The sequence below is a fragment of the Electrona antarctica genome (genome assembly GCF_951216825.1).
Source record: "Electrona antarctica genome assembly, contig: scaffold_25, whole genome shotgun sequence".
NCBI classification, from domain to species: Eukaryota; Metazoa; Chordata; class Actinopteri; order Myctophiformes; family Myctophidae; genus Electrona; species Electrona antarctica.
In genome coordinates, this window is record NW_027637034.1 from 5,815,726 (window position 1) to 5,835,339 (window position 19,614).

General features: G+C 42.1%; 1 protein-coding gene across 1 annotated transcript in view; it reads right to left on the bottom strand.

The window, feature by feature from the left end:
* Positions 1–1,740: 1,740 nt before the first annotated feature.
* Positions 1,741–19,614, bottom strand: part of LOC306919433 (uncharacterized protein) — a gene marked incomplete at its 3' end in the record, with an annotated part of 59,359 nt that continues 41,485 nt past the window's right edge. Inside the window, exons 4-5 of the mRNA XM_079532217.1 lie at positions 4,590–4,816; positions 1,741–1,887 (exon numbers count right to left, since the gene is read on the bottom strand). Coding sequence (XP_079388343.1) covers positions 1,741–1,887; positions 4,590–4,816 — 374 coding nt within the window. The remainder of the gene's footprint in view (positions 1,888–4,589; positions 4,817–19,614) is intronic.

Sequence of the window (19,614 nt, forward strand, 5' to 3'; positions counted from 1 at the left end):
GGCATCTCGTACCGTCAGCCAACTCCATACAGTGTTCTTTTGGCTGGAAACTGCCGTCGAAACTCGTGAACTTTGTGATGTCTGTGATGATGTGGGAAGTCGCATCAGCTTAGTGTTGCTGGATCTCAGTACGACACACGTCACTGAGGCAGGTTTATTCACACCTGGTTATATACAGATCATCATAACAAGCATTTCCGGTCTGGGGTTTATTACTTCACAATAAGAGTTCATCAATAATAAAATATATATACAATTCAGATCATAAATCTCACAGCGGATTCGACCGTTATCTCTGCATTGGAACGGCGAAATCATCCGTTATCAGCACGTTTGAATGGTGCCAAAATGTCCGTACTGGCATCCTCACCACATAGCCTGGTCAAGGTTTCCCCCTGGTGGACGTGTCATTTCCAACTATTGTCGGTGCATGGAACTAGGAGCTACTAATATATACTATTCTCTGCCTATCAGGACGTAACTCGGACGGCGCTGAGTCGGGTCTGGTGGCCTTCGCAACGCTCGGCACGGCGACTCGCTCGGCTAGCGCCTCGCTCGGCGGTGCCTCACGTAGCTCATGGCCACCAGACACGGCGCGCCTCCGTCAGGACATCAGTGATAATGACAATGCTACAATCGCAGATAATGACATACTGAACAGTGAGGATGCCAGTATGGACATTTTGGCACCATTCAAACGTGCTGATAACGGATGATTTTGCCGATTCAATACATGATACCAGTCGAATGGGGTGAATCTCAACAGCGTCTTCACTCTTCTCCCCTAACTTTCATCTTCAATATGTACTTTGCTCATCCAATCAAATCATCACTATGGGGCAATCAGCCAATCACAAGCCAATGTTTGTGTTCACACAAACCCGGAAAGCTGGGCATAGGAGGGGCTAGCGCCCCTCAAATAATACAAATAAGTGTAAGTAGATCTATGGACTCCATAGAGACTGGAAAGAGGGGGACGGGGGGGACTTTCCAGGTATGAAAAGAAGCGCAGTCATGTCTGCGTTAAGCTTGAGATGGTGGGATTACGTCCACTGCGAGATCTCAAGTAGGCAGGCATGAAGAACATTGCAGACCCCTGCTCTATGGTGATGGGCCCTAGTGCAAATATTTTGTTTTATGTTTATATTCATTCTAAACCTATTGTTGCTGTTTTTCACATAACATAGCCAACTATAGCTGAAGACATTACAGATTTGATGCATTAACCGCTTTTATGACATTTCTGAGGCAATTCATGTTAAGTAGGTTATTTTAAACTCAACATACAATGTCAAAAAATATGATATTGTTGTATTCAATAAAGGTAGCAAAAGAAAATGGTATGTTGTTTCTTATATTCATTACTTGGTATTGTTGTCAGTCACTTTATTGTCAGGCTTGTCAGAGTATTCTAGGTCCAACTCACATGTCGCATAGCAATTAGTGATGCATGATATTAGCATAATTGATATATCGATATTTAATTATAAAAGCATTATTGGTATTGAACCGATTTTCACCGATATTTTCCGCCGGTATTGACTGATATTTCAGCAATGAGCTCAATATAAATATAATATCTAATAATGTAATATATCGGTATCGGCCGATTTGACCCTGCTGCATATTATTGGATATCGGATCTCTGTAATTAGAGATGAGTGTGTGTGGGGACAGAGGAACGGGGAGGCGGGGTTACCAGGCTCGCAGTATAGCCAGTACAACGCAAACGCGCTATTCCTAAACTGCCTCCCGTAGCTCCCCCCGTTCCCCCGCCTCCCCGTTCCTCTGCCCCCCACCCCTTCCACCCACACACGTCACGGCCAGGAGGACACAGGGGTCGACAGCAGTGCTCGGTGTGGCTTTGCTCCGTGGTGGTTTTGCGAGCTGAGCTCCCGACAGAAAAACAAACAAACACCCGAAACAGAGCAGAGGGAGAATGACAGAATAAAGGAATGAAATAATAGAGACAGCGACATGAATAGAATAGGAAAGGAACAGAAAATGAACAGAATGGAGATATGCGGTAGAGAGAAAGCAGAGGGAAACAATGGACGAATTTGGAGGGTAGGAGATATGAGCATGGTGATGGACTATGAGCGGCACCACCAAAACCACCGTTCTGGTGAAGAGGTAATATGGACTGAATGAACCAACAGTGCCCAGAACCCCCAGTGAGATCCGTAACATATACAGTATATTACTGCAGAGCAGAGAGCACTGAGGGGGGCAGGTGCTCAAAGCCCACAAAACGGCACATCTGCCGGTTTTTGGGGTGGTCTTCTTGTGGGGATCCCTCATGCCATTTCACACAATAAATGTAGTGCATTGGATGTCTTAATATTCTAATGGGGAAAGGTGTTCCACAATAACTTGGTCCATATCATTGGCCTATGTTCTCAAAGTCATTACCATGTACAAACGAAAAGGGCCACGTATGTTGTGTTGGGCAGGCCAACAATAAGAAATATATTATTTCATTTTTGGGGGGCAAAAGTGCAGGCAGACAAATCAAAACTAAAATATATAAATACAGTCTGCGGTTTCATACCTGAATTGTAATATGAACGGCCCACCAACATTAAGGGACTTGTTTTTTGTTTTGTTTTTAATTTAAGATTTGTTTTTGTCTTTTTGCCTTTATTGATAGTTACAAGTGAAGATAGACAGGAAAGAGGGAGAGACAGAAGGGGAGAGACATGCAGCAAAGGTAGTCATGAGTGGGACTCAAACACACAATGCGCTGTCAGGCCAGAGCCTATATGTGGCATGGGCCTGGACCACTAGGCCAGAGCCTATATGTGGCATGGGCCTGGACCACTAGGCCAGAGCCTATATGTGGCATGGGCCTGGACCACTAGGCCAGAGCCTATATGTGGCATGGGCCTGGACCACTAGGCCAGAGCCTATATGTGGCATGGGCCTGGGCCACTAGGCCAGAGCCTATATGTGGCATGGGCCTGGACCACTAGGCCAGCGGGCGCCCGAAGTGTTTTTCATTAACCTGGGCATAGGGCATTTCCCAGAGTATAATTTAATTCTGAAGGGATCAATAAAAAAAGGTTATTTATGTATTTACTTTACCCCGAATGTCTGGTTTAGTAATGTGAAATAAGGCTGAAAAAAGGCTAAGTCATACTTTTTGTTAACAGCACACACCTGACAAAAGAGCATTGAAATGAAATAATGATAGTAAAATAGAATTGTTTAACTGCAATGCATACACGTACAGTATGTGGCTGTTATGGTCTGAAGGTACATTATGTAAGATGTAGCAACACCCTGATCTACACAAACCCAGCAGCTTGTGAGCACTTTACTGCACCATCATTTACTGCATATCAATGAACATAATTATTGCATGAATGTTAATGCATAAGACTTGTTAAATAATGACAAATGTGGACACACACTGATGCTCATATTGTACTACCAGTAACCTATGAGCTCGAGGGAATAATGCAACCTAAAATAAAAAATGAAATTCCATCATGTTGAATAGAAAATAAGATCCATACACAAGATACAAATTAAACTCCATCACAAGGAACTATTAATGTGTATTTTATTCAGTCATGTTGATATTGTCAGATTATACATGCAATTCCTCTGCTTTTGCATCATTGTCATCCTGGATTAGACTGACTGATCATTATGACTTAAACTAAAGGCTTTTTGCCTGTATGAGTCTTCATGTGTCTTTTTAGATGACTTGTGTTAACACAGCCTTTACCACATACTGTACAAGAGAATGGCCTTTCGCCTGTATGAGTCATCATGTGTGTTTTTAGAGTACCCGCCCGAGTAAAGCCTGTACCACAAACTGTACAAGAGAAGGGCTTTTCGCCTGTATGAGTCATCATGTGTCTTTTTAGAGTACCCGCCTGAGAAAAGCCTGTACCACATACTGTACAGGAGAGAGGCTTTTCAGCTGTATGAGTCATCATGTGTGTTGTTAGAGTACCCGCCTGAGAAAAGCCTGTACCACATACTGTACAGGAGAAGGGCTTATCGCCTGTATGAGTCATCATGTGTCTTTTTAGATGACCTTTGGTAACACAGCCTTTACCACATACTGTACAAGAAAATGGCTTTTCGCCTGTATGAGTCATCATGTGTGTTTTTACATGACACGCCTGAGTAAAGCCTGTACAGGAGAAGGGCTTTTCGCCTGTATGAGTCATCATGTGTGTTTTTAGAGTACCCGCCCGAGTAAAGCCTGTACCACAAACTGTACAAGAGAAGGGCTTTTCGCCTGTATGAGTCATCATGTGTCTTTTTAGATCACCCTTTAGATTAAACATTTTGCCACACTCTGTACAATTGAAACTTTTCTTCCGTGTGAGACTCCTAATGGAGTCAGTTTGTTTCGATGATTCCAGATCCTGGGACAGCTTGTGCTGTCCTCCCACATTTTGTGTGTTTTGTGATTTCAGTGTGTTTAAAGCTGACTGATCTCCCCTAGTCTCCTCCCACTCCTCACTGTCTTCAGTGTCAGATTCAGAACAGTGTGAAGAGAGGAGCTGGTTGTCACTAGTTGGTTGTGATGTTCCACAGTCCTCTACATCAGCTTGTGCTTTCATGTGTACAGTTGAGGTGCCGGCTACAGGCTTTGTGTCTCTGTTTTCATCATCATCATCTTCGCTTTTCACTGCTAGTAATGTTAACCTTTGTCCACCAGCCTCTTCTGTTGTGTGAAATAGCTCCTCATGTTCATCTTTAATCTCTGGAGCTTGTGGTTCCTCCTGGACCAGACTGGAGCTCCTCTCCTCTTCAGGTGGAACCTCCTCTTTACACACAGGGACGTGCAGAAAGTCTACAAAAAAAAATACAATGTGTTATATGGTCTAGGAGCAAAGGCCCTGCAATGTATTCAAAAATACATCCAGATTAGCTTGTAGAGCAGCTATTTTCGGTGCAAAGGATACATTTGGCTTTACACTTCAGGCATTATATTTTGCCTTATGGCGGCGTTTGCTCGCTGAAAGTATCTGACCTGGACTTCCGGTTATGACGCCAGCAGGATAACAGCATAGTGAAGGAGCTCCCGACCAGAAATTGACAGAAAGCCCCACAAACAGTGAAATTATCTTTCAAATTTATAATCTGAAACAACGAGAGAGGGGCAGAAATGTCTAACAACAAAGGCCGTAACAGAAAACCCAGCAAAACTCCGAACAAACTCGGCGAAGGCGAGAGAAGCCGCAGCAGTTCTCCGGAATACCACGAGAGCCAAGATGGCGGAGCCCGCACAGAGGAAAGGAATGCAGACTTGGCTACAGTCCTCAGAGAACTACGGGACTTCAGACGAGATAACAGAAAGCAACTCGAAGGTATCAAAGAAGAAATAAAGAAAACAAACACAAGAATGGATGAAGCAGAGGGCCGAATCACGAAGGCGGAGGAAAGAATTCAGAACACAGAGGACGTCACGTCGGAGATGCTAAAGCTGCTAGCTCAATTTGATACCAAGATGATTGATCAAGATTGTCGCTCCCGACGCGAATCTGTCCGTATTTACGGGGTCTCAGAAGGGAAAGAAAGTGACTCCACATCAATGAACGATTTCGTGGAGAAACTACTACAAGAGGGGCTGGGGTTGCCGAACACAGAGCCCCTACACATACAGAGATCACATCGCTCCCTAGGCCCCAAACCACCGACGGAGGCTCCGCCAAGATCTATCGTGGCCAAATTCCTCAGTTTCAAAACCAAAGAAATGGTGCTCAGAACGGCGTGGCAGAAGAAAGGTTTCACGTGGCAAGACAACAGAATTAATCTGGACCAAGACCACCCCCCACGCGTTCTCCAAAAACGCTGAGATTATGCAGAGGCACGCCATTTATTGAAGGACCGAAGCATACCATTTAAAACTCTACATCCAGCCCGTTTAAGAGTGGACTACAGTGAGGGAACCAAGATATACGACACGGCGGAGGAGGCAACACAAGACATGGCGAAGAAAGGCTTCTCTATCACTGTGATTAAAACCCCGGAGACACTGATGGAGCAACTGAGGCAACTGACATGGCAGAAAAACACCCGACGTGGAGACAGACGAGAACTCCGCCCAAGACACAACGCGAACTTCAAAGACAAGCTGCAGACCTTCAGAAGAAAAGAGACACCAACACCAACACCACCACCACCCAAAGAAGCAGAGGACACTGACAACACTAAGTAACGGTCGGTGAGATGAGAACATGATGAACGCACGGTTTAGACCTGAAACTGGGTCTGGTGAGTCCAATTTATAGTCAATATATGTTTTCTTCGTTTTGTTTTGGAAAAAAGCAGGGGAAATATTTCAGATGCATATATATTTACCTAGCCTAAGAATCTACTAAAGGAGAAAATACTAATAGGTCGGGAAAGACAAACATGATACCTAACTATGTTGTTAACTTTAAGCCCCCCCCCTGCCAGCCTAGAGAGGGGGGGTTATCCTTGTTGAGCTGGTGTAGGGTCGCACGAGAGACCTCTACCCTGGAGTTTGGAGATGCACTTTTCATTTTATTCTATTTTTTTCTATTTGTTGTGTGTGTTTTTGTTTGTTTGCAGCTTGTTTGGGTAACTAAGGAGACGCTTTTCACTGTCATGTTGAATAATGTGCAGGGTATAACCTAAATGCAGGATATAAAAATAGTTTCATTTAATGTAAATGGTTAAATCAATCCAAATAAGAGAGGAAGGATACTTTCGAAATTGAGAAGGGATAAGGTACAAATAGCATATTTACAAGAGACTCACCTCAATGATACAGAGCATGCCAAACTGAACAAGTCAGGTTTCAAACATGTATACTCATCTTCCTACAAGTCCGGTCCCAGGAGAGGGGTAGCCATACTGATATCACACACAGTGAATTATGAACACATATCAGAGGTTAAAGATAAGGAAGGCAGATTTGTATTGATAATAGGGAAAATAGAGGGAACCATAGTGAGTTTACTGAATGTGTATGCCCCTCCAGGCAGCGACTGGTCATTCTACAAACAAATATTCGATATAATGGTGACAAAATCACAGGGCATCCTCATCAATGCTGCTGATTATAATTTTCGGTTAGTACCACATTTAGATGCTTCTGGGGGCAATCCGGAACCCAAACCCGTAGCCAAGAAAGCAACTGCATTGATGAAGGAAGTAGGAATAGTAGATGTTTGGAGAGAAATGTACCCGACCAGCCGGGACTATACTCATTACAGTGCTCCGCATTCGGTGTACTCTAGGCTAGACTATTTCTTCGTTTTCAATAGAGACTTTAATAAAATAAAGCATTGTAGCATAGGCCCAATAGCTTTGTCAGACCATAGCCCTATTTACATGACTATATGCCTTAATGGGAAACCGAGGTCCACACTATGGAGATTTAATTCAAGTATTTTAAATAATCCAGCAACTAAAGCTGATCTAACAAAATACATTGAAACATATCTTGAGCTGAATGACAATGGAGAAGTATCACCATCAGTGCTCTGGGACGCCCTTAAGGCTGTTATGAGAGGCAAAATTATTCCCCTCACTGCCCAAGCCAAGAAACTGAGGAGACAACAGACACATGATTTGGAAATTAAATTGAAACACCTACAAAGAAATCATGCCAATAGCCTGGACCTCGGGGTAAGGCAGGAGATGAAGGAAATAAGGAACAATTTGGAGGATTTGGGAACACAAGAAATAAAAAAGAAAATGCTGTTCACCAAGCAACGCTATTATGAGGTGGGAGGAAAGTCAATGCGACTACTAGCTTACAAGTTGAGAAAGCAACAAGCGGACAACACCATTTTAAAGATAAAGAATCCTGAATCTGGGGTAATAGAGACTAGCCAAGAGAAAATTAAAGAGAGTTTTAACACTTTCTACAAGAAATTATACTCCCAACCACAAACTAATAATGAACCTCAGGTTGATTCTTTCCTTGCGTCTCTTGACCTGCCTACTGTCACGTAAAACCAAAACAAAGATTTAATAGCCAGAATAACAATGGAAGAAATAGAAGCAGCAATTTCTAGGCTGAAGGGAGGTAAATCGCCAGGCACAGACGGCTTCACGGCTGAGTGGTATAAGGGTTTGAGGGAGGATTTGGTACCCATTTTATTAAGAGCCTTTAACTGGGTAATGCAGACCGGAGAGACTCCATCCTCCTGGAAGGAAGCAATAATCTCAGTCATTCCGAAAGAAGGAAAGGATAAAGTCGAGTGTAACAGTTACAGACCCATCAGTTTACTAAATTTAGACTACAAATTATTCACGTCCATATTATCACAAAGATTAGATGGGATTCTAATTTGCATCATTTCAAAAGAGCAAACAGGCTTCATTCGTCAAAGGCAAACACAAGATAATATTAAAAGAACTCTACACATTGTTAGCCAAATAGTTCAGAGTGGGGAGGAGGCAGCTCTATTAAGCCTTGATGCTCACAAGGCCTATGATTCAGTATTTTGGAGCTTCCTATTTAAGGTACTAAAGAGGTTTGGGTTTCATGAGTCTATTATCAAGACATTTCAGGCGTTGTACAAAAATCCATCTGCTAGAATAAAAATAAATGGTGACCTGACGGAATCTTTTACTCTGGAACGTGGTGTCAGACAGGGCTGCAGCGCTTCTTGTAGCCTCTTCGCGATTTTCATTGAACCATTAAGCCAAATGATAAAACAAAATATAAATATTAAAGGTATAAACATGGCAGACGGTGAACACAAATTGGCGCTATTCGCAGATGATTTGTTAATATATTCAAAACAGCCCACACAATCAATTCCGACTCTAATGGAGGGACTAGAGAAATACGGATCTTTTTCGGGCTATAAGCTCAATATCGAAAAGACCCAGGTTATCACTTTTAACTACAACCCGCCCGAGACTATATTAGGGAAATATGACCTAAAATGGGACGCAGACTCAATACGATACCTGGGAATTGTTCTGCCCAAAGATTTGTCTAGAATAACGGATCTTAATTATGGCCCCCTGAATGGTAAAATAAAAGACGATCTGGCACGTTGGAGCCTCATTCCTTTTTTGAGCCTTAGTTCCAGGATAGACTGTTAAAATGAACATCCTACCAAGGTTACTGTACTTATTCCAATCCCTCCCAGTCGAGGTGGCACCCAACCAATTTAAAGAATGGGATAAATTAATATCCAGGTACATATGGCAGGGCAAGCGACCCAGAGTTAGATATAAAACTCTACAATTAAAAAGGGAAGCAGGGGGACTTGGCCTCCCCTGTTTGTTTGACTATTATTGTGCCGCTCAACTGAGGACCCTTGTGTACTGGTGCATGCCTTCATATTCGGCAAGATGGAAAGATATTGAGGTGGCATGGGCTCAGGGGATACCATTAGCCGCCATAATTGGGGATGATAGGTTAATAAATAATATGAAAGATAGAAATAACCCCTGGATTAATACAGCATTAAAGATTTGGCAAGAAACATTGAAAAAACGTGACCTTAAAAATGGGGCCAAAATGCTGAGATGGTGTGCGTATGACACAGAATGTATTCCAAACAGAACTGACTGTCGATTTAGGAGATGGATCTCAAAAGGCATAACCAACTATTATACCACTTTTGTACACAAGGGGGCACTCAAGAGCTTTGAATCTGTTCAGAAGAAACATAACCTGGAAAAATGTGATTTTTATAGATATTTACAGCTTAGAAACTACATGAACCAGACGTTGAGTGGTGCCTTATTTTTGGAGGCTTCAGACCTCATGAGGGTGTTTTTGTCAGCAGGAGACTCTCCTACATGCAGTAGGATTATCTCTAGACTGTATAATGGTCTCCAGCAGAACACGACTGAAAATACGATATATGTAAAAGAAAAATGGGAAAGAGAAGGGAATTTCACTATAACTGAAGAAGAATGGGAGGAAACTTGCAAATCGCTATGGGAGTCAACATGTTCAAATATGTGGAGAGAATTTAATTGGAAAAATCATATACGGTATTTTATAACACCACTGCAAAAAAGATACAGAGGTACAGGAGTAGACTGCTGGAGATCATGCAATCAAAATGCAGCGAACCATTTTCACGTGTTTTGGGAATGCCCAGTTCTAGATACATATTGGAAGGAAATTCATGATAATTTAGAAGCGGTGTTTGGGATCGACATCCCCTTCCAGTTTGATACCTTATACCTAGGAAACCTCCCATATGACTTATTTGATAGTAACGATAAAAAAATAATTCTGACCCTCCTGGTGGCTAGCAAGAAGGCGATCACTAGGAGGTGGATGCAACCACAACCACCCACGGTAGAGGAATGGATCGAGATAACTCATGATATATACAAGATGGAAAAACTGACGTACTCACTTAGATTACAGGAAGAAAAGTTCTTCTGGATCTGGACTAAATGGACTGAATATATCGCACCTGTCCGATCAGACTTTTGCTGAATAAGGGAAAACAAAGTATTGTGTTGCTATCGCTCGTCCTATACCTCTTTTATTTTTATGTTTTATTCTCATTTCCTTTCTTTTATTGTAACTTGCTGAATGTATGACCCTGTACTTGCTTACAAATAAGTTGTAATGTAGATTTGTGAAAGCGTCTCCTTTCCCCCTTTTCCATTCAGAGCTGCCCAGATGTTCGTCTTTTTTGTTTTTTCTTGTTTGTTCGTTTTTTGTTTTTGCTCCAAAGAAAAAGAAAAATGTTGTAACTTTGGTCACCATTGAGAACATGGGAAATATATCTTTATATATATATGATTGTAATGTACTTCTCATGATGTAGTTGTTCATTATGCTTGTACACAATGACCAAAATAAAAACATAATTTCAAAAAAAGAAAGTATCTGACCTACAAGCAAGCTCACAGTGCGTTGTGATGAGACACACTGTGGACTTTATCTTTCGGCAGAGCGAAACTGTCGTCAGAACTTCTTCAGTTCGGTCATGACTGTCGTTTGAGGTAATGAAAACAGTTTAAGAACGAGACGGAATATTATCAAATGTAGCATATTTGTCATTTACACTTAAACGCCTCGTTTTGAATGATGTTGATATGGCGCTGCACTAGTATAGCCTTTGCGTTATTGATGTTTGTGGTCTGGTGGCTGGAATTTTGTGATGTGTGTTACCTTGCATTTCAAAAACCACTGCTTGCAAATTATGACTCATGATTACACACCTAAGTAGCCTACCACACCCGGAGTGAGCATGTTTTTGGGGGGTTTGCGTTCTTGTATTCTTGTTATCGGACCGTACAAACCATCCCGCGTGCTCAGATCAGTCAACGCAGGGAAGGTGGAAGTTCACTAAAAATGCCGGGACAGCGCTCCACACATCCCAAACTCTTCTCCCTTCTGGCTCCAAAACTATGGAATGGGCCTGGGCAGGCTTAGCGGTCCAGGCACCTTGGCTGGTAATCCAGCATGAAAGTGTGCCGCGGGTTCGAGTCCCGATCCCGACAAACTTTACTGTCTGTCTTCCCCCATCCCTCTCCCTGTTTCCTGTCTACCTACTGTAAATCTATCAATAAAGGGAGAAAAGACCCACAAATATCTAAAAGGAAAAACAAAAATGACATAACTTAGATAGCATTTTATGTTGACATTTCACTCTATAGTGTATACACATAGTTTCATTGTATAGATATTCCACTGTTCTTAGTTTACGTATGATTCTTGAAGACAATTGACCTATAGCTAAGCCCCTCCCCAAACTGCTATGGTCCACTCACAGCTAAGCATAACATGGGTTAGACAAAGCTCTCCACCAATAGTTTCCCTATATGATAAAACATTGTTTTAAAAAATAAATGTCGCACACATATTTTTCAGTGCATATGGCAGGCCTTGTTGACGGATTTGGAAGAGATTTTGAAGGTCTATGTGTAAAATGCATGATATTTACATTGGAATGAATGAGCCTGGCTGGAAAGTGTCCAAGTGGGAGTGTCTAAGTGGGAGAGGGCTTTGCTAAAGGTGAATTGTTTTTATGTATTTGATGCATTACCATGTTTTGTTCTTGCTTACTGTAAATCACTCTGGATTAAGAGCATCTGCTAAATGCCTAAATTGTATTCAACTTTACTACAGGTTTAAACCACAGTAAATAAAACACTACATACCTATCTTGTACAATAATTGTACTACAGGTTGCATCCTTGCATCAAACAGTCCATGTCTCTGGTCCATCTCTGGCTGCTCCTCTGACAACGTTGAATGTCTTTTGGAGGCCATCTCTCTAGACACTGTAGACCTCTCCCTGTGGTGCTCTGTGGAAATCACCAGTAGAAAGACCTTTCATTATACTACATATTCAAATCAAACTTTACCAAGTCTAGTGTCTTGTTCAGTATAAAGGTTGTTGTTTGAGTGCTAAAATAATTGTCCCCATCCTGATTTGAACATCAGGTGAACATACATTGCATATTGAATTTGTAAAAGGGAAAGAAAAGTCAAAAAGTAACACAAATAGCCAATCTACAAGATGCTCAAAACATGTGGCATCGTGAGCTTGTAAAACATAATAATCTTGTACATAGTTTTTAAACTGAGATGCATCTGATTAAAATGTTTATTCGTTTGACAGCCCTACTCAAAATGAGTAGAGCTAGTAAGTACTTCTTAAAGCAGTATTTTTTAATACCCATTTGAAAAATGTCAACAGTCATTGACCCACCAGCCTCTTCTGGTCTTTGAAGTAGCTCCTCTTGTTCATCTTTAATCTGTGGAGGATGTGGTTCCTCCTGGACCCGACTGGAGCTCCTCTTCTCTCCAAGTGGAACCTCCTCTTTACACACAGGAACATTCAGAAAGTCTATGGAAAAATACAAAGAGACTATCAAGGTTTGAATCTTGTAACTCAATGCAGAGTAGTGGCTGGGAAAAGTATCAACAGATTACTTTTTGGCCACATTTTCCAAAATTCAACTTTGATGGTGCGCTGACTGCGTTCTGTGCTGTAAATCAGAGGTTCCCAAAAACTGGTACTAGTACCACTGGTGGTACTTGAGCCTCCCTCTGGTGGTACACAGAGGAGTCGCCCAAAAAAGGAGAAAAAGACAAAAGTGGAATGAAATATTTACATTACTACAGGTAGTTCTTCTGGTTGAAATGAGCATGACAGCACACCTAGCCGTTAATAGAAGATTTGAGAACGGATTAATCACATTACAAAATATCATCAGTTGTGCTGACTAGATTAAACATAGTTTTGTCAGAGCAGCAGCATTATTGGCTTAGGAATGGAACAAAAAGGGCAGGTCTACGCTCCTGTATTTTAACATCAGTTAAAATACTTGAGTGCCAAAGATTTTCTGAGGTGGTACTTCAGTATAAAAACGTTGGGAACCAATGCTGTAAATAGTGTGGCCGTTTGTTTGCATTATAGCGTTCTCATAGAAGATGTGAGACGAGTTGAATGTTAGGTCTTCTCCAGCAGGTTAGTTGTTAACTATGGAATCGCACATCTCCCGTCAGTTGGTGTGTCGGCACCATATTTGGTGGTCGGGGTGAGAGAACATGTGACATCACGTGACATCATCAGGGATGGAGATCCCTGGTGTCATCAATATTAAGCCCATATATGGAGATCCCTGATGTCATCAATATTGGTCAGCAACTCTGACCTCAAACCTCAACCCCAAACCTCTCCATATATGGAGCTGACCTGTTCTGACATGACATCCATCCTTCCTCTTCGATGTCTCCCTTTTGACTGATACCTGTCCATTTAAACTAGACGGGCCTGCCCCAAAGTTATTAGTGCAGCTGCGCCTGGCAGCCGGTGGAGACTAGAGTTCTTAACAGGCCCTGACAATTAAGATCTTACCCCCCATACCAAAGTGTCAGCGCTTGCCCATCAGTCTGCTGTCACCCAGGCGGATGCGTGCACGCGACCTGAGGTCGCTTCTCGCCCTCAGGCGTCTTACTGGTACTGAAGTAGAATGAACTGCAAAGCCTTATGTGAACCCATTAATACTTTTACTGATGATTAATATTGGTTCATTTTTACACTCTCAGTACCGACCCACTTTAACAAATAAAACAAATAAAGTGATTTAAACTTACCGAGATCCAGGTGGTCTTCAGGTTCCCGTTTAAGGTGGTCTTCAGGTTCCTGTTTAATAGAAACAGTCGTGGCTGGAGAACTGATCTTCACCTGCAGACTGGACTCCACACACTGGTCTGGAATGAAGGTGACATTAGTAACAACTTTAATAATAAGGTTGTTCATGTGTTATAAACAGCATAACCACACTAAATTGATTTATACTGTATTATGAACCAGAATGATTTACATAAAATGAAAATCAGACCCGTCTGAACCAAGTGGCGCTGTACTGTACTCGTGCTGTAGTACTGTACTGTACAAGCCGCCCTCCCTGGTGTGTGTGTGTTAGGCTGCGCAACAGTGACACTTGGTAGTCAACAAACGCTATAACGCTATTTCCGTGCTTGGACGGACAGACAGACCCAGCCAGGAAGTCAGGGACACGCATTGCTGTGCATTGGAGTGGCTGCACCACTTAAAAATGAAAGAACAAAATGAAAGCACATCTAGAAACTAAAGCAGTATTTTTTTCATTGCATAATTGAAACAGCCAATCGGCTTGATAACAGATTAATGATCCTGAAATAGATATGAAATAGATATGACAGAGTAGCAGCATCTCTGCCTCCCAGCCTCCACATCAGTGTCCAAACACACATTTATATTGGCAGGCAATGTCCACAACGCTAACAACATTGATTTCTGCAGGTCTCCGGACATCTCAGCCATTCTCCATCGGAAATGAGGAGGTGGAGAGGGTTTCTAACTTTAAGTTTCTGGGCGTGACTATGGCCGACGACCTGTCCTGGAGGACCACCATCACCTCTGCTGTGGGGAATGCACAGCAACGCCTTTTCTTTCTAAGGAAACTTAGAGGGGCAAAACTCCCACAGAGCCTGTCGATCAACTTCTACCACTGTGCAGTAGAATGTGCTCACCAACTGGTGTGGTTTTCCAGCTGCACCAGGGCAGAGAAGGAGGGCCTCCACAGAGTGGTCAAGGCTGCAGGGAGGATCATTGGGACCAGCCTCCCAGAGATCTCCACAGTCTTCACCTCCCGCTGCCTACGCTGTGCCAATAACATCCTACAGGACCAGTTCCACCCAGCACACCATCTTATCCAACGTCTGCCCTCTGGTAGGAGATACCGATCTATCCGGTCCAGAACCAGCAGACTGACCCTCTACCCACAGGCTGCCAGGCTGCTGAATGAACAACCTGCCCCCGCCTACCCCATCCCTGACCCTCCTCTATATTATTATTGTACTGGACTTGGACTATGCATTAAACTTTGCATTGCTGAACTCTATTATTATTACACTGCACTATTACGTTGCACTTTGCACTTTGGGTATTATGTATTACAGTGGTGAAGCTCAACTTGCATTGTTTCGTGCAAGCAATGACAATAAAGATCTATCTATCTATCTATCTATCTATCTATAGTATGTAAACATCAGGTGAAAATGAAAATTATATTGAAAAAAGTCAAGAAGTAACACAAATACCAGATCTACAAGTTGCTCAACGTGTGTGGTATCGTGAGCTAGTAAAACATGTTATAATCTTGGACATAGTTTGAATGCTGATTAATCGTGATTAATATATTTATAAACTCAGATTAATCTGGTTAAAATGTTTAATCATTTGACAGCCCTACTTAAAATGTATTTCAAAATGTAAAAGTATTTCTTTAAGCAGTATTTAGTTAAGCAGTATTTTTATTGCGTATTTGAAAACAGTCATTGACCCACCAGCTTCTTCTGGTCTTTGAAGTAGCTCCTCTTGTTTCTTAATCTGTGGAGGTTGTGGTTCCTCCTGGACCAGACTGGAGCTCCTCTCCTCTTCAGGTGAGACCTCCTCTTTACACACAAGAATGTACAGAAAGTCTAGGAAAAAATACAAAGACTCTATAATATATAATATACTCTTTGGCCACATTTTCCTAAATTGAACTTTGATGGTGCGCTGACTGCGCTTTGTGCTGTATGGCCGTTTGTTTACATTGTAGTGTTCTCATAGAAGATGTGAGACGAGCTGAATGTTAGGTCAGTGAGTCTTAGTTAGTTAGTTAATACTGAAGTAGAATTAACTGCAAAGCTTCAGTGAACCCATTCATACTTTTACTGCCGAACCGTCGTCCCATTCATAATACGATCAATGTAGTCACATTGTTAATGCTAAAATCGATAACCGGGTGATATCGGTTCATCTTTACACCCTCAGTACCGACCCACTTTCACCAATAAAACAAATAAAGACTGAGTAATTTAAACTTACTGAGATCCAGGTGGTCTTCAGGTTCCTGTGTAAGGTGGTATTCAGGTTCCTGTTTAAGGTGGTCTTCAGGTTCCTGTTTAAGGTGGTATTCTGGTTCCTGTTTAATAGAAACAGTCGTGGCTGGAGAACTGATCTTCACCTGCAGACTGGACTCCACACACTGGTCTGGAATAATATAAAATATTATAAATAATAATAATAATTTAATAAGGAATTTGATGTGATATTAACAACTTTCATAAAAAGGCTGCCGCTGATCATGTGTCATGAAAGGAGTATAATATATTTATCATATTAAACTTTATAAACACCTCCTGTATAAAACTGAACCAGACAAAATTCAATTAATTTCACCCAAACCCTAACCTCACAGGGAAGACACGGCTGTTTCGGGAGCCATGGGTGAGTTTTAACCAGCAACGCCGAGACCCAAACCCTAACCTCACAGGGAAGACACGGGTGATTTTTAACTGGCAACGCATATCGTGAGCCGTGACTGTTGTCGGCAGTTGCGGCGTCGGCCACGAAACAAACCAACACTGCCGCGGAACTCCACTAATCCCCCCACCTTCCCAGGCAGGTGCCACCCCTCCCTCCGGCAGTACCGCCCGCGTCTGATTGCCGGTGTCGGAGAATGCACTCGCTCCTTCTGAATTATGGAGATACAAGGTTTCTCTGCCCGGCAGCAATGATAAAAAGTAAACCCAGCTGCTATAATAGAACAGTGAGAAACATGTAGAACTCAGGATTCACATGGAAACGGTGAGGGCCTCACAGAACGTAGACAGAATGTCTCCCTTTGCGTGGGACAGTCCCTCATTTCCAAGACTTTTCAAGCATCCCACAAAATGAGACCCTGTCCCACATTGTGACTGACAAGCATCAATGTTCAAATGCCCTAATATATTCAGTCCGGTAACAAGACAACTCACCCTTTTTGCCCCTCCAAGTGAGTTGTCCGGACATCTCACCCCGAACGTCCGGACAACTCACCAGGGGTGAGATGTCTTAACTTTCGGGATGAGTTGTCTGACTGAAAATGTAGCCTTTGAGCTCTTTTATATACTTTACTGAATATTGCACAATAATACTTTACTGAATATTTCACAAGAATATAACAGAAGAGTCAAATGTACGGTCAAATGTAATGTAGTTTATTTAAATATAGAAACATTGTAAACAAAGTTGTTTTCTCGAAAAACAGCTGTGTGTGTGTGTGTGTGTGTGTGTGTGTTAAACTTCTGAAGAAATTTGTAAAACTGTGTTGGCAAATTGTCCATAAATATGTTAATATTACCTGAACCCCTCCTAATTTATTTACTCCAGATGGCTGAATGGTTATATAAGGTCACTTGTAATTTCTCACATGCTAATGTATAACTAGCAGTAGCCATCATCATCGTTGTTGGGGGGGGGGGGGGGGGGGGTCAATATTGCTTTGCTATTCAGATGTAATCCAGTCAGTATAAGTAGGCCTATTAGAACTGTGATTGATTGATCATGCGTGCGTTGGGAGTGCAGTCTTAATTAGCAACTTTGTACAGCTGTGAGACTCTGCCTTTGAAGCGCAAACATTATCCACAAACGATCCCCCCCTCAATGCTGCATAGAGAGTACAACAGTGTTTCACCGGATTTTACTGTTAAATAAATAAATAATTAGCGCGTGACTGCGCATGTCTGTAGGAACCGATAGTTAGATCCGAAATTGAATTAGGCCTACTGTAATGGGTGCCACGGAAAGTACAGACAACTCACCGGGGTGAGCTGTCCGTCCTTTCTCGCCCAACTCGCATCAGCGGAAAGTAAAGACAACTCACCCCGCCATGTCAGAAAGTGAAGACAACTCACCGGGGTGAGTTGTCCAGTATTCGTTAGTCCCCTAATAGTTCCTGATAGATGCCTTTTTAAGCCTTTTAAAATAACATGAGCAATATCCCCAGCTACAGGGGGTAGCACTTATCCTACCCCCTTAGATAGCACTTTTTAGACTTAGATAGCATTTGAAACAGACTTATAGCATGTCATGTAGACAGCACAATAATTGCATTGTAGCCTATGTAGTCATAGCACATCATAGTACATATGTATAGCATAGTATAGTATATATGTATAGTGTCATTATATAGATATGTTCTAGTTACGTTCTTAGCTTACGCATGTTTCTTGATAAATGCATTTTATATATGTGATGTATTCCCATACTTTTATTCTTGCCTAATGTAAATCGCTCTGGATTAAGAGCGTCTGCTAAATGCCTAAATTGTAATTGTAAATTGTACAGTACCAAGTCGGCCATACCATTGATGAGCACATCAAAACACACACACACACACACACACACACACACACACACACACACACACACACACACACACACGCACACACACGCACACACGCACGCAATTGGTGACGACAATAAGTTTTACTCTTATGTACCTGAACACAAGATTTACCAATAAAGAAAAACGTGAAGCTACTGGGAAATGTAGTTCAGTTCAGCTAGCTTAATGCTACCTGTAGCTAAACTGAGTTTACTAACCTGCAGTGTGTAGTTTGGTGGTGTTGGTGTGTGTGTCTGTGTGTGTAACACACATACCTGCAGTGTGTAGATCGATGTCCATATCAACATTAATGTCCAGCACTTTGTTTTGTTTCTCCAGCAGAGTTTCTAGTGTCTCCATCTCTCTCTGGAAGAGGTTGACTATGACCTGAGCAGCCAAACTGAGACGCTCCAACACAAACACTCTGACATCAAGCTTCACACAACAAACATCAGCACCACCACTCTGCTTCTGTTTGTCCAAAACACACAATATATCCTCTCCCACCGACGTCATGTGTTCATGTATCTTCAGCCGTACAGACTCCATTTGAGTAGTTTTGACCTCCATTATGGGACGTCGTTTTAGCAGCACTCCGTTTATTTCACACCACGATAAAAAACAACCAGAGCTAAATGCTAACAAACACCATGTTGCAGTGCTAACCGCAACAACAACACGCACTTACTTCCGTTTCCGGATCAACGTGTTTCGAACTTTCGAGCGCATGCGCACCAATGGATCCTCCAGGCCGTTTGCTCAATGCAAAGGCTCTTCCTTTCGCCCCCTGGTGGAGGAGGTGTGTAACTGGACGGACGGATTGAATACTTTATTAACAGTTTGTGAAAGAAAGGACAGAGGTACAGAAGTTATACAATAATCTAAAATAATAATCTAAAATCAATAATCTAAAATCAATGATCTAAAACCAATTATCTAAAATAATTATATAAAAGCCCTGAGAGCTGGGAGCTTGTTTCCATTTCAGAC